Below are 27,394 nucleotides of genomic sequence, written 5' to 3'. Positions count from 1 at the left end.
CCATCGGGATACTTGGGAGTCTGAACGCCAAACGCGTCTGAGGCGCACCGAGACCCCGCGGATGAGCAGCACGGAGGAGGCAGGGAGGAGAGAGGGAGAAAGGAGAGGAGAGGGGAGGGGAGGAGTGGGAACACCTCCTTACAACACATCAACATCCAGCGGCTCTCTGCAGACACGCCTAATGCATAAACATGAGCGGAGGAAGGATGGAGTAAAGCTGCGGGCCCGGCCTTCCACACACTGGATCGACTGGGATCACATCAAAGCTCCGCTCCTCCATGTTCAGCGAGACTCCTGCACAAATCTGCCCATGTTTATATCATCATGACTCACTGCATCATCTGCCAGTAATCTACACGCCAAGGGGGTGAGATGTGACGACCGTTGGCTGTCCCTGTGGTGGGTTGGTTTTCTTGTGAATTCAATAAAATAGTTTTCCCATGATTGGTTCTGCACACAACACAACATATTTACATCTGACATCCTGTTGTTTTCCTCTTTTGCCAAAATCATAAACAAGAATCAGATGTAGGGGAAAAAATGGGTGAGATCTTTATCAGCAGACAAAGAAGCTTCTCGTTCTTTTTTATTTTTTTTAGATGTTTTCCTTCTTGCATCATATGTGCCTTTGTCCACTTGAAACTGTGGAGACACGGCATCAACTGATATGGTTATTAGTGTTTATGAAAGTCAGAACAAGTATGGATTGTCCTGATCACCCAGCCAATCTTCAGGTGACATTAATATAGTAAGATGTGTTGTTCTCACCAGTGTGAAGACGTGTAAGGACAAAACTCAACATTTCTAGTTATGAACACTTGAGACAATGGTCTATGTGTAAAGATTCCAGCCCCTGCAACTCTGCAAAAGTCATGCAAATACAGATCCATCCATCGATCCATAATCTATACCGTTTATCCTTGGAGGGTCACAGGGTACAGACCCTGTACAGGTCGCCAACATATAGAGACAAACAACCACTCACTTGAATTCTAACCTACTGACAATTTATTCCAACCCCAAATCTGCATGTTCATGGACTGAGTGAGGACGCCAGACTACCCAGAGAAAGCCCACGCGGAGAACATGCAAACTCCACACAGAAAGCTGGGATTTGAACCGTGAACCTTCCTGCTCTGAGGTGACAACGCTCACCACATATGGATAATGGATGAACTTTTAGTTTAAAGAATGACATATGTAGAATGTATGTTTTTGCACTATAATCTTAAAGCACAGAGGAAAAAGGTTAGAACCACACAAATGACAGTGACATCTTCACTCAGCATTGCCTTTATTTGCAGTAACACTGTGCTTATGCCTCAGAACACATTGTTGCTGATGTCTTTTTCCTTAATGCCAGTGGCACAGAGACTCCCACTTGACCTAGTGCATTCATTTGAGAGCAGGGAGGGAGAACACAGGCACGGTGCTAATGCACTAAACGCAGAGAAAAGGGAGAAGCTGAGCTAATGCATCAGGAAAAACCACATGGAGGCTGCTCATGGAAAGTGCACTTAGGTTGAATCCTTAAATGTCACATAATGTCAAGTACCACATGTCCAACCAGCAGGTCATTCACATTAAAATACATAAGTATATGTAGTTTATGATAGAAATACAATCAGTTCCTCATGTCTGGGAAGATTCAAGTCCTCTTTCTTTAGATTACTGTGGAAAATGTAGCCATCAAGGCTTTTGTTTTCAATCTGATGCACATGTAATTGAACAACATTCAGTAATTAGTCAGCATGTACGCAGAGACTGTAAACAATGAAAACAAACACATTGAAAATATTGTCTCACTAATATTTCCCAAATTTTACGAGTGGCATTTTACACTTTCGTTCAATTCTTTAATTTGGTAATTTCTCGTTTAATTTACAAATAAATTATTGTTTTCAATTGAGTCCCATTAAGACTTTGGGATGGGACTTTATGTTTATGTGTTTCATGCTGCAGAGCAATGTTTGAAAGAAGGATAAATAATTTCTTATGGAATGATTCCAAGAGTGTGGCAACGTATACCGAGTGGGCAAATAATTTATATTTCAGTCAACAATGAATGAGCAAAACAATAATGTTATTAGACAAATGGTTGCTTCTCACTATCAAGCCAAATGTTATTGTCATGGGAATATTATCTCTGCATACATATCTTTACTTTCCACTTGAAGAGTTTAGAAAACAAATGTAAAAATAAATGTAATTAACATGTGCAAAATGATAATTCATGGGAAAACCTTTTTCTTATACTATGATGTAAAGAAAATGTTACAGCTGGTTTTGTAGTCTATGACAGTGGTGTAATTGGAAAAGACAATAATAGTCCATCAGATCATTTGCTCTTAGTCCTCAAATCCACGAAACTCCACGTCCATGTCATCACTTGACTCGAAAAGCTCCCACAGCTTCAGCACGGAGTCAGGAGAATCGCTTGGCTTTACGTGTTCAATGTTGGGGTCAACTTTTCGTCTTCTGCGTTTAAAAGCTCTGACTTTTCTCTGTATTTTCCAGGCTGGAGACAAGCTTTGCGGAGGAAGCTGTCCCTCTGTGTTTTCTGCTGAGTAGTTTCCAGTCATTTTGTCAGGAAATATGCTTCCATCCTGCACGGCTTCAAACTGTAACACATCCGTGTTGGTATCAGACTGCTCTTGTTGATTTGTCACAACATTGAGGCCTTTTGAGGAATAATTCTGTACATCAATGTTATGGGAGCATGAGGACATGCTGTTCTTGTCTATGTGAGATATTAGGTCCACCGAGTCGACCTGAGGAACTCTGGAGGGAAAAGCTTCAAGACGTTCGCCTGTAGAGGAGACTGTATCCCTCTTGGGCTGAAGAATGTGAGTTTGCGCAGCTTTGTGTGTGGAAGAAGTCAAAGAATTCTGTCTGCACAGACGTTTAAGTGCGAGAGACTTGGCCTTGGCTCTCTCTGAGTAAGTGCGACAGTTCCTCCTGTCCCTCTCCCTGTGAATCAGACGAGCAAAACCAGGAACTGATCTGATTTTTAGAGCGTGTCCTGAATAAGATTCCACTTCAACAGTCTGTTGCTGCTCGTCTTTAACAGTCTCTGCAGTAACGAGATCTCCCCTGTGCCTTAGCTCAGTTTTCCCACATGGTCCAGGAGCAACCAGAACAGAGGAAACACTGCACTTTCGTCTAATGGGAATCAACAGAAAAATAATATAATGAAACAGAGAAGATAAAAGATGTGGACAAGTCAAAAACAAACATAAAACGCATTATATTTACAAATATTTTTTTTAAATGGAAGTTTTACATTACCTTTTAACTTGAGTTTTGACGTGGATGAAGTTGCAGGGCAGTGTTGAAACCTGTCTGTCCACAACCAAGTACTCATCACTTTTGGAGAAAGCCTTGTGACGTTCACTCTGTAGATGCTGAAAGAAAAATTACTCAGTTAAATTATTGATAACCACAGGTCTCTCTGGTGGAGGCTACTGAGCACAATTTCCTATACTGTAGAAGCAATTAAATCCAAAAAAAACTTGGCTACGCTTCTACCACAAAATAAAATGTTCAGGTAATAAAAGGTAAACTGCTGTGAACATGGTTCTGCCATAAATTACTTATAAATAAATAATATAAAGTACTTATAATAAACATGATATTATTCTTATAAATGTGGAGACTTACCATAGTGAGGTTTTCGTATTTGATCATACAGCACTCGCAGTAGCCGCCTCGTTTCTTGTCCCTGTTCTTCTTTCGGCCGTGAGCTCTGTCCTCACTGGCTGAGGCTTTCGCACCTCTGTTCCCAGACGACCCCAAAGGTTGAACAAATAAAAATCAGACAAAAGGTGAAAATATTTCTTAGTAAATTTCCAGACACACTTGACGAAAAAGAGACTGAGTGGCTCCAGCAGAACAAACTCAAAACATGTGGAGAAGCATGTTTCAACCCTTATATCTTAATTTTTACAAATCTTCATCTTAAATATGGAAACATTTGTATGAAACAATGTTTTAGTGGTTAGTTTATTACTTGGTTAGTCAGTTATTCATTAAGTCAGTCAGTTGCTTAGTAGTTCTAATCGATGTCAATGTATCTTTGGCTTCCCCACACAGCAGAATCAGGGATTCAGTTGAGGGACATCAACAAACAGCACAACTTTTAAAGAGATAGATGTTATTATATAGCATCACTGACAATTTTAATTTGTTATTAAGTTACTAATTTCAAAACTCCTCAGGGAAAATGTAAGATGAATATTTGGTTTTAAGTTGTTAGAATAAGGTTAGAAAATAAGCAGTGTTTTTAAAAAGGTCCTGGTCGTGTTACATACTGTACTAATGTTACATCAACTAAGAGTAATGCAGAAAAAGAAAACACCAAACCTTTGTCCATCCTGTTTGTTCCCAGGTGAATTCTTGTCCTCGACACTGAAGGGACTACAAGGAGGGACAGTCTTCAGGTTGAACTCAGGCATGTTGGACATTGTGAGGTAGATTGGACGGTAGTGTCTGAGGTAGAGAACAGAATAATTTAATCGTCCAAATCAAATCAAAGACAGTTGGTGGATGTCAGCTTCATTTAACCTCTTCCATTTTACCTGCTTGAATCCTCAACCTTGACAAAAGGTTTACCGATTCGTCCACCTGGAAAAAACATCACATATGGTCCATTTAAATATGAGCAGGTGTACCAACAGAGAACCAAGAACAAGTAACCTTTCTAGCTAGACATAAGACTGAATAATAACTATATACATCTGATGTTTAGTCATAGAAAAGAAATTTACCTCTGCATTTCTGAAAGCCTTGCTTTAATGCTGACCCAGGTTTAACCTATAAAGAAAAACAGAGAAAAGCATTTTTAAATGATCTATTAAACCATTCATGCTTTCACCAAGAATATATTTAAAGTTTTAAACCCATAAACTTACATTTGTTTTGGCAGCAGAGGTCGCAGGACACTGGCTACCGACAATCTTTTTTCTCTTCTTTACATACGCCATTACATCTGTAGTATGAAATAAAATGGATAAAACTACAGTAAGTCAAAGCAAAATTAGCATCATTCAATGCACAGCACAAATAATACTTGGTGTAATTAACAAAAACTGACATAACCTTGAGGACATACCATCTATGTAGAGGATTTTCACACCCCAATCCAGAGCATTTGACAGGATCTTGTTCATCTGTATCCTCTCCTAAACATAAAAAGCGTCTGTTAGCACAGAAAAGAAAAGAGCTCATTAAAAGTTCATTTTTGAACTCATTAGTGTTGACTTAACAAACCTGCTCTTTCACCACTCTCTCCACCAAAGATTTACCTCGACTTGTGACCAACTGCAAATCAATGACAGAAAAATAAAATGTATAATAATGAAAAAATATAACAGTAGATTGCTGTTCAGATGTCAGATAGAAAGAAACAAATATATTTTGGTTTATCTTGAGGCGTAGCTTGTGAAACAATGACAACATGTTGCAACAATGAAAGTAAACCCACTGTGTCTGTTTGACCCTGAGACCTGCTTTTCATGTTGTCCCCATGGCTGCCAGGTCGGTGCGGGTTTGAGCGAGGGTGAGGTGAACTCGGTCCGGAGTCCGGGCTGGGGACAGGAGAGTCCTGCCTGAGGCACTGCACATATCGGGCCTCCCTCTTGTTGGATACCAGATATTTGATTTCCTTACTGAAGAACTTCTCAACAATCTGAGTGACAGATACAAGATAAACAGGATAACGTTCTTTAAAACCATTTTCAAACAACGGCTGGCACTGAATGTTTGGGTCAGAGTCATCATCTTGTTATTTTTAAATCAGATATTTTCTGAATTATATATAAATGTCCATGATTTTAGCTTGTGTGATCCAGGCAAAGTTTATTCATCATTTGAAATGTTTGTTTAAAAAAAGTTACATTTACTTTTTTTGCTACTAAAATACCCAGGTCCCTGCACAGAACCATGTGGAACACCATGACTAATGTGTGTGCATGGAAGACCTGTTAACATGAACTAAAAGCAGTCTATACAATAAGTGTGACCAGCCTATTGTGTTTCTTCTAATCCCAAACTTGTGATCAATGTGTCAAATTGCCGCTATTGTTGTGAGGCTTCAGGGGGTAGGGGGGTATTACCATGACTCAACAAACGCATATCACATGACTCCTTGTCACTGACTGTGTCTTCTTTGTCCTGTAATTTGTCCTTTTCCTCTCTGTCCTCTCTCTCCCTGTGATCCTTCTGTCAGCTTAAATTCAAGCACTTTATCATTGTGGGGACTTTTTGGTTTCTCTCTAAGATAATGTTAGGTTTAAATTTGTCTCTGTAAAGTGCCTTGAGATAATGTATGTTGTAAGTTGGAACTCTACAAATAAAGTGGAGGTGACAGTTGACACAAGAGAAATGTAAACAATTTTGTCTCACCCCTCCCAGCTGTTTAATGTCCATCTCCAGTGTCTCTGCTGTTCTGTTTGACGGCAGGTCCAGGTAAAACACTTTCCCGGAAAAAGGCTTGTTTCGAGCAGAAGAGGACACGTGTGACGGTGGCTTGGCTTGGCTCAGAGCTGTCGTGTCACCAGTGCCGACGGCCTTTCCTAAAAGACGACAATTAAAGAAACAGAGAAGAAAATCATCAGTTCAACAACTCAATCTCGTCTGAATACACGAATAGTAGATATCACTCAGGTAAGTGATGAACAGAAGTGGAATCCAATGATTTGATCAGTCTACACAGTCATAGCAGCACTTTCGGTCACCTGAGTTCCTCAGTCCAAACATTTTTAGATTTAGTCTAAACACTATTTAACTTGTTCAACAAATGCACATAATATTTAAGTGATGCCCTTAATCTTCATCTACTGTTATAATTAAGCTTTTGTTTGTAGCTAGAGCATCTATCACATGTCTTCTTCATCTTCTTCCTTCATTTCTCAATAAGTTTTTTAAAAGTCAGCCTGACCTGGCTTGATTTAAACTGAGGACAGGAGAGTAGAACTCGTCACATCTTGAATGAAAGTGACCTTGATCATAGATTTGAATCAGAGCAGATTAACAACTGATAAATCCACAGTCACTACATTATATCAACAGCGGTCACTTGGCTTTAACTCTTCACCCATGAAACACGAGGGGCCTCTGTAATAACACAGATAACAAGAAGGGGATGAACAATAACATCACCTCGCCAGTTGGCTCCTCTGTGCCTCTGGATGCGTTTGGGCTTCATCTCACTCTCTGTCATTGAGAATAAAACGTCTCTCTTCTCCCTCGGTCTTGAGTCAACATGCCACGGGAGTTGCTTTGTTTTGCCACGCGTGGGTGTAAACAAAGAAATGGTTGTTTACAAGGAAGAGAAAAACAAAAACAAAAACAAAAACAAGCGTCTCGGAGGAACGTGAATGTTTAGCTGTAAAAGGCGATTGTTAAAAAAACAAAACACCGAGGAGGTTCACGGTGATTCCAGAACAGACACGCAGCTTTTTTCTCGGTTTCCTACTTTCCTTACGTTGCGTTAGTTCGGCGGCTAAAGTGAATAAACGTTTCCGGAGCCGTGTTAGCATGTGTGTTAGCACTGGGAAGAGCTAACCAGCTGTTTTTCACTTGTTTAAACAGCTGGAGGAAAGTTTATCTGTGGGATAACGTCCATTTCCCGCTTTAAATCCAACCGAGCAGGAAGTGTGCGTTGCCACGTTCGACACTTTCCGGCCACGTGAGCACCGTCCCGAACAGAGGCGACGCAGTTCCCTTTTTACACTACAACAGTGGATTATAAAAAGAGCACGATAATCCAATTATTCTACTTCTGACAGTGACATTTTCTTTGTTCGACAAAATCAACAACATCGTCCGCATCTTTGAAAAACGGTGAAATCTCTACGTTTTACGGAAACTCAACAAACCTGGCAACGCTGAAATTAAGTAAACACCGCCTGTGTGTTTGAATGGGATGTTTCCACAGTTTTCTAACATAAAGGAAAAAAACGCAATTAAATACGTTATAAAATATATCGATGGATTGTTTCATTGGCAGATGTTTTATGTTTTGAATGGGTGAGTATTTTTGTATCCAGGCTTGCATTTAATGTAAAGAAAAATCCAGAAGAAAATCCACGAATGTGCTGCAACAAATGTCTTGTGTGCTTGTGTAAACTCAACTAGCTGCGGGGTTATAACACAAACACACACACGTGTGTTTGCTCTCATGGATCCCGTGGGACAGCACTAACCTCCACACTGTCAGGAAACTAGAAGACCACAGAGGGATGTGCGTGTTCGTGGACAACTTCGTGGATGCTAAGAACTTTCAGCAGGTAGGAATTCGGCTCAGCTAATTCTGGTTAGCCTAAACTCAAGGACCACTGGGTAGCAGGGGAACTGAATCAATACATACACGACACGTTTGTTACACATTCAACTGATCTAACGTGGAGATGTGTTTGTGTTTCATGAAGACATCATGAGTGGTCAAAGTCCATCACCTGCAGCCGGTAAGCACATCACTCCGGTCCAGCGGATGGTGGCGTCCTGCTCTGGAGCCATCCTCACGTCTCTGCTCGGTGAGATAACCTCTGTCACAGGCTGTCACTTCTCTACGAAGACCCAGACTGTTGTTCTGACCTGGTTGAGTTCGTGCACTGCAACATCTCACTGCTCTTTATTGTTGTTTTGACTGTACTTTAAAGTGCTGTTGAATATTTGGCAAAAAGTTTCTGTGACTAAACACTTATTTATGTAACTCAATAGTTTTGAATGGCAACACAAAGTACAGCCTTCAAAAATTATCATACAGTCGAATCAACACATCTCTAAAACTGAACATTATAACATAAGTTCATGCAGGTAGGAATGATTGCAGGGCTCAACCAGTTTTAGCAATGTGTACATAACAAACTGTTAAATGAATGTATATATGCACGTGTTTGTTTGTTTAACATTTCTGTTAAAAGCACAGTCATGTTTTTGTGCTGGTAAAGAAGCAGAGAGCCAGAACTATTTCAAAGACCTTTATTTGAATCAAAACTATAAAAATGACTTAAGATATGATGAAATAAGACTTTATTGATCCCCACACCGGGGAAATGCAGTTGTTACAGCAGCAGGCAATCCAGAATGAGGTAGACAGAAAGAAAGGCAATAGAATAAAAATACTGAGTATGTATATTATCTACACCTTTCACTGTGGTGGTTTGTATGAAATGTTATAAAGGTAAAAAACTGTTTGTACATATGAAAACCCGTTTGTACATAAACACAAATGTGCAAAAAGTTAATTTCTGTTAAAACTAGTGACTTGATGTTCACAGTAACATCTTTACTAAGCACGTGTGAATCTTCAAAATGTGAAAAAAAAATCTGTTAATCAAAAAGTCAGACGGCCCCAAAGAAAATTGATTTAGCTTCAGGAAACGATTGATGGTAATGTGAACTATCAGTGATTATTTTCAAGTGCTTCAAATGCACTAATTCAGCCATTCCCAAACTTAAGAATGCCGCGGCCCAATTTGAAAACTGTAAAATGTGTGCGGCCCACCCACACCTTTAATCACAACTATATGATCCACACACAGGACTAGAATCATACATATTATTAATTTGATAGCAAAAATAATTGTATATGAACGCAGGCATATGCAGTGCAAATCCAATAACATCCACATTTAAGCGTAACAATTTGCAAAGCAACCAATGTAAAAAAACATGAAGTGCAAATAGTGTATTGTTAAAAATATATTCTTACTGTTTGTATAATAATAATATCCGGGAGAAGAAAAACACATTTGAGGCGCAACCAAATATACTTAAGGCTTTCTCAGCGTATTTTTAAAAGATGCTCGAGGCTTGGATAAATATTGTCCATGTTTAGTTTCTAAATGGCGGCGGCGCACTTTACACGGTCCCAGGGTCTTGTTAGCTAGCATCTCAGCGCACAGCACACACACAGGCTTGGGGGTTGTCCTCTGGGCCAGCGACAGGTCCTCACTTGAGTCCTCTGTTTAGTTTTGAATGATTCAGTTGGACTTCCTGATTCCCCTTCGTCATCAGCAGCTTTCCTCTGCTCCATCTTGCTCGACCCAGCTCACAACAAAGTTCTCCCTCACCTGTGATTCACCCGCTAATGATGAAGTGTTAATGTGACGGTCAGCAAAAACAGTGACACCTGCTATATAGGTCAGATAAAATAAGAACAACGTGGAATTTAAATCTCTTGTCTTTGTTTCATTACCTGTGATGATTACTTTTTTTTAAAATCAATCATAAATGTTTGGTGGTAATCAACGCTTACTTAAAAATCTGAAACTTTTTTATCTATTTATTTTCTGATGACCTCTCACGGCCCACCTGCAGTGGCTTCACGGCCCACCAGGGGGCCGCGGCCCACACTTTGGGAATGACTGCACTAATTGATTCACAGCATAGTGCAGTAACATAACAGTCCACTGCACATAGATGTTCAACAATTTGTGCATTGTAATTTTGATCGTGAGACCTCAGTGGAACGGCCATAAGAGAAAGTCTCATACCGAGTTTTTGCGTTTTCCAGTCACACCGTTGGACGTTGTGAAGATCAGACTTCAAGCACAGAAGAATCCCTTCCCCAAAGGTATAATGGGTACGAGTATAACTTAAATTCTAGTAGTGTTATGTTTCATATGTTCCCATTGGACAGTAAATGTTATGTGTTTTTAATCTTCAGGAAAATGCTTTGTCTACTGTAATGGGCTGATGGACCACATCTGTGTGTGTGAAAACGGGAACTCCAAGGCCTGGTACAAAGCCCCCGGTCACTTCAGTGGCACACTGGTAAGAAATACTTCACATACCTGTTGCTTGTCATATTTCTCTGTTCACTATTGTGTATATAATAAAAACCTCGGGTCAGAAGTTCCCTGTCAAATTTGCTTTAGTGAGTGATGCACAGGCATATTATTTGTTATTTATTATTATAAACTTCTGACTGCAGAACAGCTCATCTTCCTGCTCTGACTCTTCTCTCTGTATCTCTGCAGGATGCCTTAGTTAAGATTGTACGCCATGAGGGAATCAAGTCATTATGGAGTGGTCTGCCTCCCACCCTGTAAGTGTTCAGATCTCTTTGTGTGTTTTTTACCATGTTGCTTTTCATTCTGCCTGCTCTCTTCTTAAAGATGAGTTGTAGAGAAAATGTGTTAAAGGGGACATAGCATGCAAATTCCACTTTGTTAGTGCTTCTACAGGTTAATGTGGGTATCTGGCATGTCTACCAACCCCAAAACTCTGGGAAAAAAACACTCGTGCGTTTTGTTATGGTTCCTCTAAGTCAGAAACGTCATGCTTGAGTGACTCGATTGAGCTTCCTGGGTTTTGTGTCGTAACAAGGAACTGGAAGTCTCCCTACATGGTCTTGGCCCCCGTCCCCCCCACACTCGTTACGCCGGGTTTACACCGGACGCAGCGAGGCTGCGGGGCAGCGCAGCGCCGTTCCCAAGCGCGCAGCCGCCTGGCTGTTCACACGGGACGTGCATTTCTCCGCGCTGGTCAGCCCCATAGACTGTGTATATATAAGGTCAGCCCGCGATTCTGCTTTCTCCGCTTGTTGTTGTACCCGTTGAATGTCGGGGTTCGGGGGTAAATGATGGTCTTCATAGCCCCCCCCACCCCTCTTTCTCTCTCTGTCTGTCTGCTTGTGTGCTTGTAGTGGATGGGCAGAGGGGGACATTTAATTATGTGATTGGGAAAATTAAAACTCCAGGACAACAGAAGTGGAATACAAAGTATGGGATGCATATTTGATAATTTATATCATATAAAATATGTAATTTATATCGTTTAAAATCATGGGGGGGAGGGGGGAGCTGGCTCATTAGCATTTAAAGGAACAGGCACTCAAAACAGGTCACTCTGTGGAGGGCTGTTTTATACAGGGTAAAAAGGGTGCTGTTTTAAATGATCCTTGTGGTATTTTGACCAAAGTATGTTACAGACATTTCATTAAGACCCCAAGGAACCATATCAACTTGTGGTAAAATGGGCATACAATGTCCCCTTTAAGTTGTTGAGCCTGAAGCCGAAAACTCACATTAATGGCGCTTTCCTAGGAAGTTATAGTGGCGAACCACATACTAAAGATTTATGTAAAGTATTTTTTATGATATAATCTTTTTTAATTCATGCTGTACATTAATTTCATTTATCATTCATTTATAATGTCCATGGAAAGCAGGATTTGTGTTAATTGTCCACATGTGCTGTCTCCAGTGTGATGGCAGTCCCAGCCACAGTCATCTACTTCACATGTTACGACCAGCTGTTTGCAGCTCTCAGGCTCAGGATGGGCACCTACTCTGAGGAGGCTCCTCTCCTGGCAGGGTCTATCGCGAGAGGTGAGGGAGCTCTGCTGCTGTCACATCACTGAGGAGAACAGAACGGATTCCACATAATATTTTATAGAATGTCTTAAACTAAATTAAATTAAACAACTTTACCATTTTAAAAGGCATCTGTTGGGTCGTTAGGTAATTCGTCATTTACAACCTTTATTTATTCAGGATAGTTTCCCTGATGACATTCACACACTGATTTCCAAGGGCAACCACTCGTACTACAATTGATGTCGCAGCCAACATGTTGATAATTTCATGAAGTGATCCACTAAATTTTTTTAATCAAATGATCTGATGTCTTCTTAATACGTTTTCTTTCATTGCTTTTACGTAGGATAGGATGCATGTTTTTTTTGTTTCATCTCTGTGTCGTCTTCATCTCGTGTCAGTGGGCTCGGTGACAGTGATCAGCCCCCTGGAGCTGATGCGCACTAAGCTGCAGTCTGAGAAGCAGTCGTACAAGGAGCTGACTCGCTGCATCCGCTCGGCGGTGGAGACGGAGGGCTGGCGGTCTCTGTGGAGAGGTCTGGGACCCACGCTGCTCCGGGATGTGCCCTTCTCGGCCATGTACTGGTACAACTACGAGAAGGGCAAGCGCTTGCTGTGTGAGCGGTACAACTTCAGAGAACCTACATTCACCATCACCTTCATATCTGGATCAGTGTCTGGCGCTGTAAGTGCATCAGCAGACAGGAAACATCACAGTCCATAAGTAAACTGCAATCAACTGTTTGGTTAATTCATATTTCTCTTTCTTTCAGATTGCGTCCATTGTAACGTTACCTTTTGATGTTGTCAAAACAAGAAGGCAGCTGGACCTGGGAGAGCTACAAGCAAAGAATTGTAATTATGGCATTATTTCTTTATTGTCATTTTGATTAGTAAATGTATCTCAAGATTTAAAGATGTTCTAGTTCAATGGCCTTGTTTACACATACATCATTCATCCATCTGAACTGGACACACCTATGTAAGATATTTGAAACATGTGGAGTGTAACTGATGCGGGGGAGCAGGAGTTGCTGTGTTGGGTTGATAGAGACAAAGGTTGAGAACCACTGTTCCACATTATTGATCGTGTTCAGTTTTCATGGCTCATTGACGAATGTCTTTGTCTTCTCAGTGTCCAGTGGGGTCTCAGCCTCCACCTTCAGTGTGATGGGCAGAATTGTGGCACAGCACGGCTTCAGTGGACTGTTCGCAGGTAGACGCATCTCTGCTACTGTATTATGGGAATAGTTAGAATTGTTATTTGATTAGATGTTTAACCTCTTCTCTGTTGTCTCTCTGCCAGGTTTCTTCCCCAGGTTGATCAAAGTGGCCCCGGCCTGTGCCATCATGATCACCACTTATGAGTTTGGAAAAGACTTTTTCCACAAACGCAACCAGGAGCGGACACTCGGGCCGCTACTGACCAACGCCTGAAACTTCTCCTGGCACAAATAACTACTGCTACTCTATGGCTGGAAGGAGGATGCTAATGTTGCCAAATTTAAAAGAAGCAGAAATTTTGCATCAAAGTTCTCCATCACAAATCCAAACTTATATTAAAATATTTTTATTCTAGTATTTATAATATAATATTCCATGCTTTTACATGCACTGATTAAGCTCCTGTGCACAACTGAAAAGAAACACATGTGGTGAGATGCTGTGATCAGCCAGCAGATGGCAGCTTTGTTAATATTGTGTAATTTCCCACGTTTGACATCACTGGCTGTGTCACTGGGCTCATGAGCATTTACAAGTCCTAACATTTTATTCCACTGTGTGTCAGTGTTCCTCCATCACCAAGAGACCATCTCTGGGGTTTTGCACTTAAACTTTAAATCCTGTGAATGTGTGTTATATTCAATAATACCTTTACTGTTGGAAAGTGTTAGGGTTCAGGCTCTTTAGCACAGTCCCTGTGTTAGTTGGGAGCACATTTTTTAATTTAAAGACACTTTGTCACACATTGTGATGAGAACAGCATTGTCTTCATATTGTTCTTATGTAGTGGAAAATATTGAGGTTGTGTTGCAATAAATGCTGCAGATTGTGTTTTGTTCAAATCCAAACCAGAAAGTGAATTAAACCCTTGTTTTCCTTGTACTGCACTAACACACAGGCTTTGTGTTTTATGATGTTTATATCGTGGATTTAAATTTTTCAGAAGCATTTTGTCTGTTTGTTTTTTTCCAGATTGTTCCTCTTCCTACACTTTCTCTGATATACCTGCAGTTTTTATATGGCCAATTTATTGGCCCCACACTGCCTTGATACGAGCTGATATGTAAAGTTAAATTATATTCAGCAAATGCCTATGAATTTGATTAAATTACCTTTTAAATTATTTAAAAAAAGAAAACCCTGATAAAGACCATAGGCCCGAAACATATCAGTCTAAGTTGATATCCTGCAATATCCTGTAATATCCAATATCCTGAAAGTGTTGCTGGAGCTTTGACTGCTTTACACTTTTCTTTCCTGGTCCATGCACTTTGGAAGTGGGCGACTTTGTGCCAGAAACCTCAACTCTGCTTCCAAAATATGTTTTTGTGTCAGAGGGTAAAGAAAGTCTCAAATGTTCAAACTACACACCTGATTTTCTTCTGAAATTCTTCTCATTCATTGACCTTTTTTTCCTCTTTATCACCACATCTGTTCATTGGGAAAAAGAAACTCAAATATATTTGAATGTTTCAGCAAGTGGAGTTTATTCAAAATGATAAAAAGGCAAAGAAATCCAATAAAACATATTCTGGATGTGCAAATGACTGCTGCAACGAGGTAAAGGCAAAGTGATGAGCTCAGTGTTGAGGTACTCGGCTATTGTCACCAATGATAAATTACTATTATATATAGTTTTATTCTTTATTCTGATATTCTGTAAATACACATTTCTCATATCTCTTGAAAAGATTCAAATCACTGAGTCCTAACACAGTCTTAATTTAAGTTTGTATGATCTGTTTGTGGTAACTAGCCATGAAAGTAAAATTACTGCATTTCGACAAGTAAAGGGAATAATGACTCCAGTACAAAGCTAAACCCAGAGCGGATGGGTGGATATTAAACACAGTGCTCATTACCTGAGAACAAACCATGAGTTACTGCATTATGCACGTCTGACAACACATGAGAAGAAGAATGGCGCAAGAACATTTACACCTGAGAACGAAACGTGAGACATTATGCAAAACGTAATATGACAAAAGTGAAGGTGCCTTCATCGTGAGTAGATTAAATCATGACTGGTTTTCAGTGGCAGCAGTAACAGCACAGAGGATATTAAAGGACCTTTTAGTTGCAGGACAGAACTCGTGAGAAAGAAAATCAAACACTGACCCTCTGTTTCCTAAAGTCTGATCTGATGGAGTCAGTATTTTCAACATGCAGTGAAACCTTCTAACAGAGGAGGGAGGACACACTCCATCATCACCGTCTCCTCTTTACTCTATAAGTGACATGGAAATTCATACACAAAACTTTTTTATTTTTCAAATATGTTTCCAAGACAGAAAAACAGATGATGCTCCACAGATAAAAACACCTAGAAAGCAAAAACCTAACACAATCGAAGAATCACATGAAGCTCACCAGATCCCCTGTCTGCACTAAGGGAGACTAAGTGAGCAGTGTTTGGACTCAGAGGTGTATCTGTGATTCAGTCGGACGGAGCTGCTCGGAGTTTTATTTTACAAACATGCTACACCGGATCCTCAGCTGTCAGACCTGACGTCCATCTGTTAAAGCTCCGAGCTCCGCACACGGGACATAGACTCGTACAAACAGAAAATCAGTTTTCACCTACATTGAGAAAGTTCCTGCATCATCTGTCCCACAGTTTTTTTTTCACCATTCCCTATGAAGGAGTGATCCCGGGGCTGCTGACCTCCGTTGCAGGACTGGCCAAACACTCGCTGGACCTCAGGCTGGCCAGAGACTTGTAGCTGGCAACGGAGGTGAGGGAGCCGCACAGGCCTCTGAGAGAAGGAGTCTCCTCTTTATCTGAACGAGACAGTACATGTGGTTAGTACTCACACCAGAGCGAGGCCACTTCTTGAACAGCCGAGCGTACTTGCAGGAGGGGGACGTACTCTGGTGACGCCACTGTGTCCCGGCCAGCCTCGCCTCCAGACTCAGTGTGTGTGACGGTTCAAGGGACGTCTGGGAGAGGCTCATATCCGCAGAGAGCTGCTCCAGACTCTGGAAGCTCTTCCTGCAGAGAGAGGATAGGAGATCAATTAAGTTTATGCAGATAACGTCTGATGACAAGAACAGAAAATAAACCAGCAGCATTTTTATAATTAATTAGAGACATTTAATAAGCAAAATATCAAACATCTGCAAGGCCCAGATTCATTTTAACACTAAGTGATTATCATCAGACTTGGAAGCTTGGCGATGTGAACTCATCTACGTACTCCTCCCACTGTCCAGTCCTCTTCCTGTACAGCAGCGTGTCCAAGGCAACAGCGTTGGCGTCCAAGGCGTCAGGAGACGGCCACTGATTGGTCAGATGGGCTGTCAGCTCCTGTCTGGACCGCAAATCATTGTTCTTCAGCACTGTCCTGAAAACGATAAGTCAGTTGCTGTGGATTTTCAAACGATTTTCAGTTGAATTCATATTGAAAACACATCAGGACATTTATTGATTATATAAACATACATAAAATATAAGCTGCACAACTGGAGGGATTTAAAACAGAAATGACATGAAAAGATTTAGACCGGCAGCTGGTGGTTGATGGGACGACACAACGATGATGATGATGTGATGAGTGTGACTGATTCAACAACACACAAATAACAAAACACCTGCGACCTCGCTGTGTCCTGAATGTCACTCACAGCTGGAGCCGCCGCCAAATCCTCTTCACCTTTTCACCAGCAACCTGACATGCTGCTCGCTGACAACAAGCACACACACACACACAGGGAATGAACTCACAGTTGGTCCTGTAGTTCCAGTACGATGAACTCCAGCTGCTCCTTCTCCAGTGTGTGTGAGAGGTGTGTGTCTGCCAGGTTCTGCTCAAGAGCTTTGTTATGAGACACGGCCTCCGACAGCTGGGCTTCTCGTAGACGGACCAGCTCTTCCAGGTAAGCCTGAGGCAGACAAACACACACTCTCCATTACTATCTGTTGGTTTAATGCCATGAGGACGCTGCTGCATGAATACACAGCTCGTATCATGTTTTATATGCAAGAAATAACATGAAGCTGAATGTGTGTTAAATAAAATTGCTCTTCATAGGACATTTGATGATTCCAGCCTCTAATAGTCGTGGAGGAATCAAGGAATATGTCACACCGGCGTATTTTATTACCGTGCAATTTATTTATCCAGAAAAAAACATTTTAAGACACTCGGACGCTACCTTCTGCTCCAGCGCCATGCGATACTTCTGCTCGAAGCGTTTGCACTTGCTGACCAAGTTGCTCTGCTCGGTGAAGATGGAGGCGGCCGTGGCCGCTTTGTCGGGGGTGCTGCTCTCGCTGCCACTGCTCCCCAGAGTCCTCATCTCCTCCTCGTCGCTGCTGATGCTGTCTGCGCTGCACAGGGAACCACAGTGTGGCCTCACATTAGCACAGAGGTAATGCAGCAGGGAGAGGCAAGAAGCAGCCGGGGGGGGGGGGGATATATATCTTGACAACATCATAACAAGTACACGCCCTGAGGAAAGCTGGAGTTTTGGATTTCATGTTTAAAACCTTCTGCACACACAGAGCTCACGTAAGAGATAAATAACACAAGTAAATCATGTAATTTATTCAATCTGAACAGAACAGATTTGTTTTACAAACGCAACATAAAATACTATATTCATGTACAATTTGGCCAAATGAGGATTAATATGAGGATTAACATTAACTTCTGAAACTCTAAATGTTCACATACTATGACAGTAAAACTGGAAAAATGTTTTAATTGAAGAAACAGATAAAACAAAACAAATTTACACACACACACACACACACACACACACACACACACACACACACACACACACACACACACACACACACACACACACACACACACACACACACACACACACACACACACACACAGAAACCAGAATCTACAAAAGACTGGTTGAATACAAATACAGTGGATGTGATCTGACAAACCTCTGAGTGAACTTCAGGTAAGGCGTGTAGTCGATCACGGCGGGGCAGCTGCTGTCCAGACCCTCCCCTTTCAGACAGAAGCTTAAAAGAAACAAAAAGATGGAAATTCAAAGCTCACTTCACCTTTTTATCTGCAAGTGTCTGCATGATATTATAAAATGACTTGTGAAGGCAGCTGTTGTAAAGGTCAATTCTATACTTCTTCGAAAATCGTTCAGATTTAATGACTTAAAACTAGAAAATGTTCTTGCGTCAGTCTGCTTTTCACAGAACTATTTAGACTAACCCTTAAAGTTGAGTTAAGTTTTCTACTTGTAATTAATTTGCATTACTTTGTGGAGATCTGTTTTCATTTTTCATTAAAAGGGCCTTTTAAGTAGCAACTTTCTACTACTTTGAGTTCATGTTGTAAAATAAGAAAACTTCCGAAAGGAGAATTTTTTTTTCTAATTTCCACTCTTCTATGTCATTTCATGTAAGTAGTTTATGTTTTAATAAATAATTCTGTGTCAATGATTATTTAAAAATAATTTTCCGAACAAATTTTTTGCTAATTCAATATCTAACGCAGCACCCCCACCCTGCAGTGAATGTGAATGATTCTATTTGATGAGGATGAAATATTTGTTGTCGAGAGAAAAGTCTTGATTCAACTTTCTGGTCTTTGTAGCATTAAGCAAATATCCCTGTTGAGTGTATTAAATTGATCACTGAGGATTCAAGGCTCCTCTTTGCTAATGCAGTGTCCTTGAGTTGGGTATATGATTTATTATTTTAAAGCTTTCCCTGGAGCTGCATCACATAATTCTGCAAAGTCTGCAACTGATCCACCTGCAGTGTAAGCAGCAGCTCTCTGGCCTCTTAGTCCCTCGAGCGGTTGCGCTACATTTCAGCCAAAACAAAAAAAAGTTGATCGCCAGCCAGATTCACTCTGATTAACTTGGGTCACTTCCTGAAATGCTGAGGCAACAATCCACAACAAAGGAAAATCATCATGTGGCTTCAGGAAGAGTCTGAAAAACCCTGGAAATACTGTATATTCAAAATAATAAGCCAAACTAGATGGGCACTAAAGCTGATACCTCCGCCTAGAATGAGTGGCCAATATATAATATCATACTGACATCAGATATAATGTATATACCATGTACACAGAAATGTTCTGTAAACGATTTGCATTAAATGCAGGCATGAAAGAAATATTTGTTATGGTACAGCAACTTAAAAAAGATCTTCCCCCTAAGGATATTTATTTAGATTCACAAAATTCAGATCATATTCTGGATTTACACCAAATTTGACCTGTTCATAGATATTTCCTTTTAAAGAAAGAGAAAAAAGTCTTGGATCCGCCCCCTGATCCACAGCAACATTTAATGGCTTCTTACCCGACCCAAACCACATCCTTCCTACAAATTATGTGGTAATCTGTCAAGTAGTTTGTGCTAAATAACAGACAAACTAATGCTGATAAAAAGGTCACCTCCTTAGCAGAGCCTGGCCTGCATTAGCCCAGAGGTACAGTGGTTCAACCTGGGCTCCTATCAAAACTAAATCTGTCTAAACTAAACGCCACAAAAGCAGACGAGTGGCCTCTGACATGTCACAGAAGTATTATGCAATGAAATAGTATTTTTATTCAAAGGTATTTCCTGTAAATTATTTAGTATTGAAGCGATGATGCATTTCTATTTCAGTCGAGTGCAGCAGCAAGTGGAGCATTGCAACTCTATGAGGAACCTTTTGGATCGACCCTGAAAACTGACAAAGGGACCATTCCTTTATTAAATCCACACAAAGCCAGCAGGACACTTTGAGTGAGAAACAACAGAACGTGATAAGTACCTGAAGTCGATGGTGTTGAGTCCAATGAGCGTGTCTGCCAGCAGCCCCGCCTCCTCTCCCAGCATGATGGCACCGTCCTCATAACACCTCCTACAGTCAACACAGAGGTGGCATGAATACAGCTCCTCAGACTCAAGTCAATTGACTGAAAATTAAAAGGTGAATGATGTGAGAGATCTTTCACAGATACACTCTGATGAACTTGTCGGACTGGGCTGATTTTGTGTTTGTGTGTGTGTGTGTCCGTGTGTGTCTATTTGATCAGGATAAATATTTGTTGTAGAGAGAGAAGAGAGAAATATTTGTTGTAGAGAGAGAAGTGTGTGTGTGTGTGTGTGTGTGTGTGTGTGTGTGTGTGTGTGTGTGTGTGTGTGTGTGTGTGTGTGTGTGTGCGCCACATCAGTACCTGGTGGTTTTGATGTCCCTCAGTGCAGATGAGATGTATTCTGACAGGCGTTTCTCCATCAGCACCACTCTGATCCACGCACGGCCCTGCAGAGACAGGAAGAAAACATGCCACTCAGTCGCACATCAATCTTATTAGAAGCTTATATCATCAGCCTGTAACACACAACACCAGATTGGGAGTCTACACAGAATTACATGTTTACATCTAATCTCTACACAATATCTTTTGCCAATCTACGGCAAACAGTTGCTGAGATATTTCAGTGTGACTAAAAGCGTCGGACCGATCAACAACAAATCAAAGTGGACATCTCTACATATAGATATGTACACATCTCAATAGGATGACTGTTATAGGTAGGGTTGGTAAATTGTTATTTTGTTTGTTGAAATCATTTTCAGGTCTCGATAGCCATCCAAAAATAAAGTCATCTGAAAAAGGCGGTGTCTGTGGCCCTATCAACACGACCAATCATTCAGACCAAATTAAACTATTGGTCAGTGCACACTGCCTGCGAGCACCCTGCCCGTACTCTCACTGTGCACGACCGCAGTCTTCACAAGCCGGTGAGGCAGACACGACAGTCAGTGAAACGGAAAGGCCCAGTATCAGATGCATCAGTTGCATGTTTTCAAAGTGTAGCCTGCTCTAGCTTTTCCAGGATTACCAACTCCAGCTCTAATGACATGCAACGTAAAACCTCCTCTGGTGTTTTAAACGCTTTACTTGCATTAAAACAGCTCAGTCGGTTATATGAATGGAAACTCTACAGAATGTGTTGAAAGGTTAAAATCTTACTTTCACCGTTACTCTCCTGTTTTATAAACAAAGCTGCCGATTCTCTGAGTCAGTTCATGAGCTGATTGGCTGTGCGACAGGGTCTTGGTCTTTTACCCACAGGGTGCAGACCCAGGGACATTTTGTTTGTTATTAGGTTGTTTTTGTTGACTGAGTTACCTTTGTCCTTGTTCTAAGAGGTTAATGCAAAGTAAGCTGAACTCACAGATGCCTGAATCTCGTGTTTGCAGTAAATCAGGAGGCACTGGGCCTCAAAGCAGAGGATGCAGTGTATATCAAAAATAAAATAATAAATGCTAAATTTTTCAATTGTTCCCTGCAGCATTGGGTGATTAAATCTGCTTCAACCAAATACCCAGTGATATTTCATCTTCACCTTAGCTCTTGATGAACGCACATTCTCCATGCTCTCAATGCTTCGGATGCAGTTATGAGGGACTTTGCTGCAGGCTGCTTTTATATAATCCCAGAAACTGCGAGGACTCTCGTATCCAAACCACGTCGTCTGACCTGGGAGGAGGAGGAGAGACAGAGAAAACGACTTGAATCTGAATTCATACAAAACAACTTTACAGCAAGTAAAATCCTGTAAGTTATGACTTAAAGAGACATGAATGAAATAGTCTTAGGACATGTGATCGTCTTAGTGGCTGTTACAGGTGGGAAAAAGTCGAAACTAGAATTTCACTCAGTCCCCTTATGAAACCACGTTTAAATTCACTCGATCCAGATTTTTATTTGCATCTTCACCACATTGCAGACACTTATAAATATCAGTCCCTTTAACAAGACTGATCTTATTTCATCGAGATCCTTCAATTATTCTCTGAGAAATCAATAAAAATAATGAAAAACACTTTTTGTGTGTAATCCTGCTAACTAACAAACAAAACACAGATGTAAACATTACCTCCTCGTCTGAGGTAACAACAGTCTCCAGATCAGCTTCAACTATTCTCAATAAATGGAAATGAGGTGCTGATCATTACATAAATCTCTGACTTGGAACAAAATTGTGCATATCGGTCGCCCACATGCAACCACAACATCTCCTGCTCATTTCCTTCTTATCACATTATCCCTCACTCTCTCTCTCTCTGACTCCCCCCCCCCCCGTTTGCACTTACTCTCCTATCAAACAGAGACAGAATAATGATATTGTGCAATATTTTAGTCCGTACTTTTAGTTTTGGACATTTTTATGGCTTAATAACCTGCTTTTTCTGGGTGATTTTGTGTTTTTATGTATCTACATGTGGATGAGGAGCAGGGTTTTTGTTTGTTTTCTTTACCTTTGAGCCGATGATTAAGGATGTGCTCCAGGATGGAAACGAAGTTGATGAATTCTGGAGATGAGTCATCTATTGTCTCAAAACAGGAGCGGTCGAGCAGAGTCTTCACTGAAAACCTGGACACAAAAGACAATGAACACACTGGTGTTAAAATCTGTTATTGGACCTGTGGTTTAAAGGGAAATACACCAATTTTGTATTTAGAATATGAACATGTAGTAAAGAGGAGGTTTTAAAGAAAGAGCATCCTGTGCAAATTGGGAGGATGTGCTTGAAAAGAAATATCTACGGTCAAACAAAGACATAATATTTAGAGCTTAACAGGGAAATCTGTCTTTTTTGAAAACCCTTTCTTCATTGAAGTGTATTATGAATCCCTGGAGTGTCCCTTTAAATGTGTGAGAGATTGATCACCATTTTTCTAAGACATCTCATATCAACCATGATAAACTACCTTCTTTGTTGCCGTCTGATCCCACACAGAGCGATGTCAAAGGCGAACACACAACAAACACACAAAACTAGAGAGATCCTCTCAATCAACATCATAGTGTATCTTTCATGTTGATTGAGAGGATCTCTCTAGATTTTTCTTTCTGATCACAACACAGAGAAAACAAACACCTATAACCTCTGAGGAATGAAACCAGTCTTAATGTGCAGCCCTCTGACCGACTCTGTCTAATCTGGTGGCCACTAATTAAGCAGGAAGAGAGTTAATGGACAAGGCTGCAACGTGCGTCTGAGCACGTGTGTGTGTGTGTGTGTGTGTGTGCATGTGCTGCAAATCCTGACAAATTGTGTGCAGCCCTTAAAATCGACTAAATAATCAGACTCCATATCTCACACTGCTTCTCCATCTTGTTGCTTAGCAGCAGGGTGACCACAGTGTGTGTGTGTGTGTGTGTGTGTGTGTGTGTGTGTGTGTGTGTGTGTGTGTGTGTGTGTGTGTGTGTGTTTCCTTCCTCTGAATGACGGTAAAAACTAAATTTAATTTAAACTAATGTAATTTTCTACGTATCGTTTTTCTTAACACTTACAAATCAAATCAGTTGATCTTTCCATTGTTTTCAATAAAGAGATCCTTTTAGAGTCGGATATTTAAAAGACCTTCAGTATTTAGTCAAATCCTCTTCAGTAACACGGACGTTTTTAGGTCAAGTGTAAGATATTGTCGTTCAAGAAGTTGAAGTCGTGACCAGCCTGTTGCTAGGCAGCTGACGACACTGATTGTTCCCTTTTCCAAAAAAACGTGTTTTCTGGATTTTCATGTCGTGAGTGAGCGAAGTAATAACCTTTCTTTAGATTTGTAATGTGGCAAAACCTGATCTGACAGAAAATAGAACTGATGGTGGGTTGTTCTCACAAACACAGCGAAGATGATGCCACTCTGAGGCCTCATTACTTCATCTGATTTGATCTCTTGTCAGAGTTGTTCTTTACACTGAGGACTTTGACATGTCACAGCATGAACAGCACGGGTGTAAAATAATAAAATCAATGAAGGCTAAACTCCATTTAGGTTTTCTGGGACCGTCTAATGGAGCAGAGGCAGAGTTCAGGTTGTCACTCACACTTGAGCTTTTCCTGCAACGTCAAGTCAAAACGGCTGATGTTGTGTGGGTGTGTGCACGCAGCTCTCACTTGATATCACCCAGAGACGTTTCTTCCAAAAAACCTTGTACTCGGATAGAAATCCTCACAAATCCTCTCAGAGAGCCTCACTTCATACTTCTGTCTGAATCTGTATGTTTCATGTGCTAATGGAAACACAAGAAAGGTGGAACTGGTTTCAAAGTCAACAGAGATCAGAGCAAAAAACGTTTGATCAGTTGATCGGATTCTCCTGTCAAATCTATATTTATATACTGTACTCATACCTTAAGTCAGTAACACTATTGTATATAGACTGTATATGAAGATGGACAACGTCTCCATTTCCTCCCACTAACCAGAAACAAAGCCAAAATATCAGGTGCAAAGGCTGCCATCTTGAACCATAATGTCGTCCAAATTAAATGGACGACAAGCTGGTTCTTCAAAAGTGAAGCCAAAGCGTTTATCACCACCTGGTGACTAGCTGCAGTAAAGCTCATAAATCCCTCCTCCTCCATGTTAGTGGATGGAACAGAGACAAAACTAAAAAGTCAAAGCAAAGGTCAAATACATTTTTCTCAAATCTGTAGGTAGCTGTTATCACACCGATGAAGTTTTATATTTAATTAGTGAGTTGATGCTAAAAGAGTGTAACGTCATGATTGACTGAAACGCGATTGGTCAAGCGTGTGTATCTATGGGATCTTGCTACCGTGGCTCCATCCCATGATCACAGACTGTGACAGTGATGTCAGTGTTCGTGTCCAGGATATATTGGCTTCATTTCCTGATGGCGGGAGGAAGAGGAGACGTGGTGTCCATCTTTATGGTAGATACATGATGGAAGAGGAAGATGCTGACTTATTCTGCCTAAAATCTCAATTTGCCTCAAGGAGTCTTACAATCTGTACTTCACACAACAGCCTCTATCCTTAGACCCTCGATTCAGATATGGACCTGTCCCACAAAAGTACAAACTTTTTACCCAGAAAACAGTGGAAGAAACCTCAAGTGGAAACTGCAGACAGTGTGAGAGACATCACGAGGACTTCCAGAGTCTAATTACTTCACCTTCGCCTCCGCTTCAAGTGACGTAAACGGAGGAAGATCGACCACGCACATGTCCATCAGTTTCAAACGCACCACAGAGACCGTCAGTCAATTACTGACATCAGCACTGACAGAGCCACAAATCAATACTCAGAACAGAGGGGGTTTCACTGCAGCTGACGCAGGTGACATCTGTTTCGCACTTTATCTATCTATCTCTAGAATTTTTTTTTACTGAAGACTAAATTGAATGTTGCATGTGCATGTATGTGTGTCAAAATTATGCATTTAAAGTTGCAAATAAGCTGCAGCAACAGCAGTAAAAAAATAATACATTATTCCTCAGAGAAAACTGTCTGTCTGTCTGTCTGTCTGTCTGTCTGTCTATCTATCTATCTATCTATCTATCAATGCACATGCGTCATGTCCTCAATATTGTATTTAGTCATGTTTTTTTAGATTAGTTTTTTAATATCAAACTGTTTTACCTGATGGCTGCTTTTTCCTGTCTAATTTTAGCTCCACCTTCTTATTATTTCAAATTTTAGTTTAGTTTAGTTTAGTTTTATGATAAATGCTTTTTAAATGTGTAGCATTTGACATATGAATTGAGCCACATAAATAAAGTTCATCGAGATTTTTATTATTACTTTTACTTATTGTATATTCTTTAAATATCACGGAGTGTTTTCTCAACACATCTTTAAATATTAACGCTAATAACAAAAAAGTATTAATTCTATGTCCATTTTAGTTAGAGGTTATTCTTAGGGGTGTATTTAGTCCATCGCTGAGAAAAATACAGAAACAGGCCAACAACTGCACAGTTACACGAATAGAAAATGTTAACTATATACATATAAAGCCACATAAACATAACATTTCACATTTTTTATCTCAGCCATTTGATCTGAGTGTGTGTAGAATCCTGGCCTTGCTCCTACTGAAGTGACGTGATCACATGCAGGTTGAATGGAGGCTGCTGCTGCTGCTGCTGGTGGGTGAATGAATGAAAGAGTATTTGAATGTATCAGGGCGGGGGGGGTGTAACCTCAGATCATCTGCATATTAAATCATATCTTCATCTAACTCATCCAGCTGTGACGTGCCTCTCTCTGCCTATGTAATCAGGTTTAAATTAAGACTGAGTCCCCTGCGTGTGGTAGAATGAAGGATGAAATGAAAGGCGTCAGAGATGAACCCCCATCCTCGTCAGTGCGAGGGTCTCCCACCTGCACACGGTCAGCAGGTTCCTCCTCTCCACCGCCGCGCTCCTGCCCGCTCCCCGCCTGCGCATGAGATGCAGCCCCACGCCGAGCGACGCCATGCCCGGCCCGTGTGCGTGGCCCGCGGCCGGAGGCGGTGCCGCAGTCCCCGCGCTGCCTGTGCGCTCTGCACCGGGGCGGGACCGGCAGCTGTGTCCGTCGGTTCCCGGGAGGAGAACACGCTGGACCGCTGGAGGAGGATCGCAAACAACCAGTCGAGTCTGACACAAGGAGTCAGTGACCACCATGACCACACTTCCTGGGGGAACTTTCAAAATAAAAGCTCGACTACCATAATAGTGTTTAGCCCAGGGGTGGTTACGATGGGGAGGAACGTTATTTTAAAATAATCTTAGTCATGTTTTCACGAGTGTGTTTCATCTAAATTGTATGAATTGTGGTTTTCTCTACCTTAGAATGAGCCCTCTATATTTAAATACTTTATATTTACATCAGGAGCGGGTCCTCTCTACGGAGGCCGCCATGTTTTTTACAGTAGCCCAAACTGGACAAACGAAACACTTTTTTGTGAGTTTTTATGACAACTGAAGGCTACCACTGGTTCTCTTTCATGTTTGGAAGGGGAGGGTGAGGTGAAGGGTCTTCAGCTGTAATGTGCAACTTCACCCCTAGATGTCACTAAATTCTACACACTGAATCTTTAAAGATGTACTTTATGA

At 41.0% G+C, this 27,394-nt stretch overlaps 3 protein-coding genes across 4 annotated transcripts; 1 reads left to right on the top strand and 2 right to left on the bottom strand.

Moving 5' to 3' along the window:
- Nucleotides 1–1,264: 1,264 nt before the first annotated feature.
- On the bottom strand, nt 1,265–8,129 carry dbf4 (DBF4 zinc finger). Its single transcript, XM_035163375.2, has 12 exons — nt 7,159–8,129; nt 6,403–6,572; nt 5,483–5,686; nt 5,269–5,319; nt 5,111–5,180; nt 4,911–4,987; nt 4,767–4,812; nt 4,578–4,623; nt 4,363–4,488; nt 3,661–3,775; nt 3,289–3,404; nt 1,265–3,162 (listed from the first exon to the last, which is right to left on the bottom strand). Exons 1-12 carry the CDS (start codon nt 7,217–7,219, stop codon nt 2,349–2,351), a joined length of 1,896 nt encoding a protein of 631 aa, XP_035019266.2. The 5' UTR covers nt 7,220–8,129; the 3' UTR covers nt 1,265–2,348.
- On the top strand, nt 8,107–14,498 carry slc25a40 (solute carrier family 25 member 40). Of its 2 annotated transcripts, none has more exons than XM_035163379.2 (10): nt 8,107–8,288; nt 8,430–8,534; nt 10,520–10,579; nt 10,673–10,779; nt 10,986–11,053; nt 12,214–12,338; nt 12,728–13,011; nt 13,100–13,181; nt 13,462–13,542; nt 13,633–14,498. In XM_035163379.2, exons 2-10 carry the CDS (start codon nt 8,435–8,437, stop codon nt 13,761–13,763), a joined length of 1,038 nt encoding a protein of 345 aa, XP_035019270.2. In that variant the 5' UTR covers nt 8,107–8,288; nt 8,430–8,434; the 3' UTR covers nt 13,764–14,498. The 2 variants fall into 2 exon arrangements, with proteins under 2 accessions (XP_035019270.2, XP_035019269.2); XM_035163378.2 differs by having other exon boundaries at nt 10,520–10,588.
- Nucleotides 14,499–15,012: 514 nt separating this feature from the next.
- On the bottom strand, nt 15,013–26,951 carry rundc3b (RUN domain containing 3b). The gene is made up of 11 exons (XM_035162833.2): nt 26,682–26,951; nt 22,804–22,919; nt 21,888–22,021; nt 20,711–20,796; nt 20,305–20,394; nt 18,460–18,540; nt 17,706–17,880; nt 17,275–17,432; nt 16,748–16,894; nt 16,421–16,542; nt 15,013–16,331 (listed from the first exon to the last, which is right to left on the bottom strand). The coding sequence occupies exons 1-11, from the start codon at nt 26,774–26,776 to the stop codon at nt 16,186–16,188; spliced, it is 1,350 nt and encodes a 449-aa protein (XP_035018724.1). The 5' UTR covers nt 26,777–26,951; the 3' UTR covers nt 15,013–16,185.
- Nucleotides 26,952–27,394: the final 443 nt, after the last annotated feature.

The sequence above is a fragment of the Hippoglossus stenolepis genome, chromosome 8 (assembly GCF_022539355.2).
Source record: "Hippoglossus stenolepis isolate QCI-W04-F060 chromosome 8, HSTE1.2, whole genome shotgun sequence".
Taxonomy (NCBI): domain Eukaryota; kingdom Metazoa; phylum Chordata; class Actinopteri; order Pleuronectiformes; family Pleuronectidae; genus Hippoglossus; species Hippoglossus stenolepis.
This window is presented reverse-complemented; position numbering and strand designations above follow the sequence as displayed.

Bases quoted from the DNA above. Each gene is read 5' to 3' on its own strand.
- dbf4 (XM_035163375.2), bottom strand. From the start codon at position 7,219: ATGACAGAGAGTGAGATGAAGCCCAAACGCATCCAGAGGCACAGAGGA. The intron at 4,624-4,766 runs GTAAATTTCTTT...TGTTTTTTCCAG, and splicing joins AGGCTTTCAGAAATGCAGAG to GTGGACGAATCGGTAAACCT. The intron at 3,405-3,660 runs GTAAGTCTCCAC...TTTTTCTTTCAG, and splicing joins AATACGAAAACCTCACTATG to CATCTACAGAGTGAACGTCA.
- slc25a40 (XM_035163378.2), top strand. From the start codon at position 8,435: ATGAGTGGTCAAAGTCCATCACCTGCAGCCGGTAAGCACATCACTCCG. The intron at 10,589-10,672 runs GTACGAGTATAA...TTTAATCTTCAG, and splicing joins CTTCCCCAAAGGTATAATGG to GAAAATGCTTTGTCTACTGT. The intron at 12,339-12,727 runs GTGAGGGAGCTC...ATCTCGTGTCAG, and splicing joins GGCAGGGTCTATCGCGAGAG to TGGGCTCGGTGACAGTGATC.
- rundc3b (XM_035162833.2), bottom strand. From the start codon at position 26,776: ATGGCGTCGCTCGGCGTGGGGCTGCATCTCATGCGCAGGCGGGGAGCG. The intron at 22,022-22,803 runs GTAAAGAAAACA...TCCTCCTCCCAG, and splicing joins CCTTAATCATCGGCTCAAAG to GTCAGACGACGTGGTTTGGA. The intron at 17,881-18,459 runs GTTTGTCAGATC...TTCCCTGTGCAG, and splicing joins TACCTGAAGTTCACTCAGAG to CGCAGACAGCATCAGCAGCG.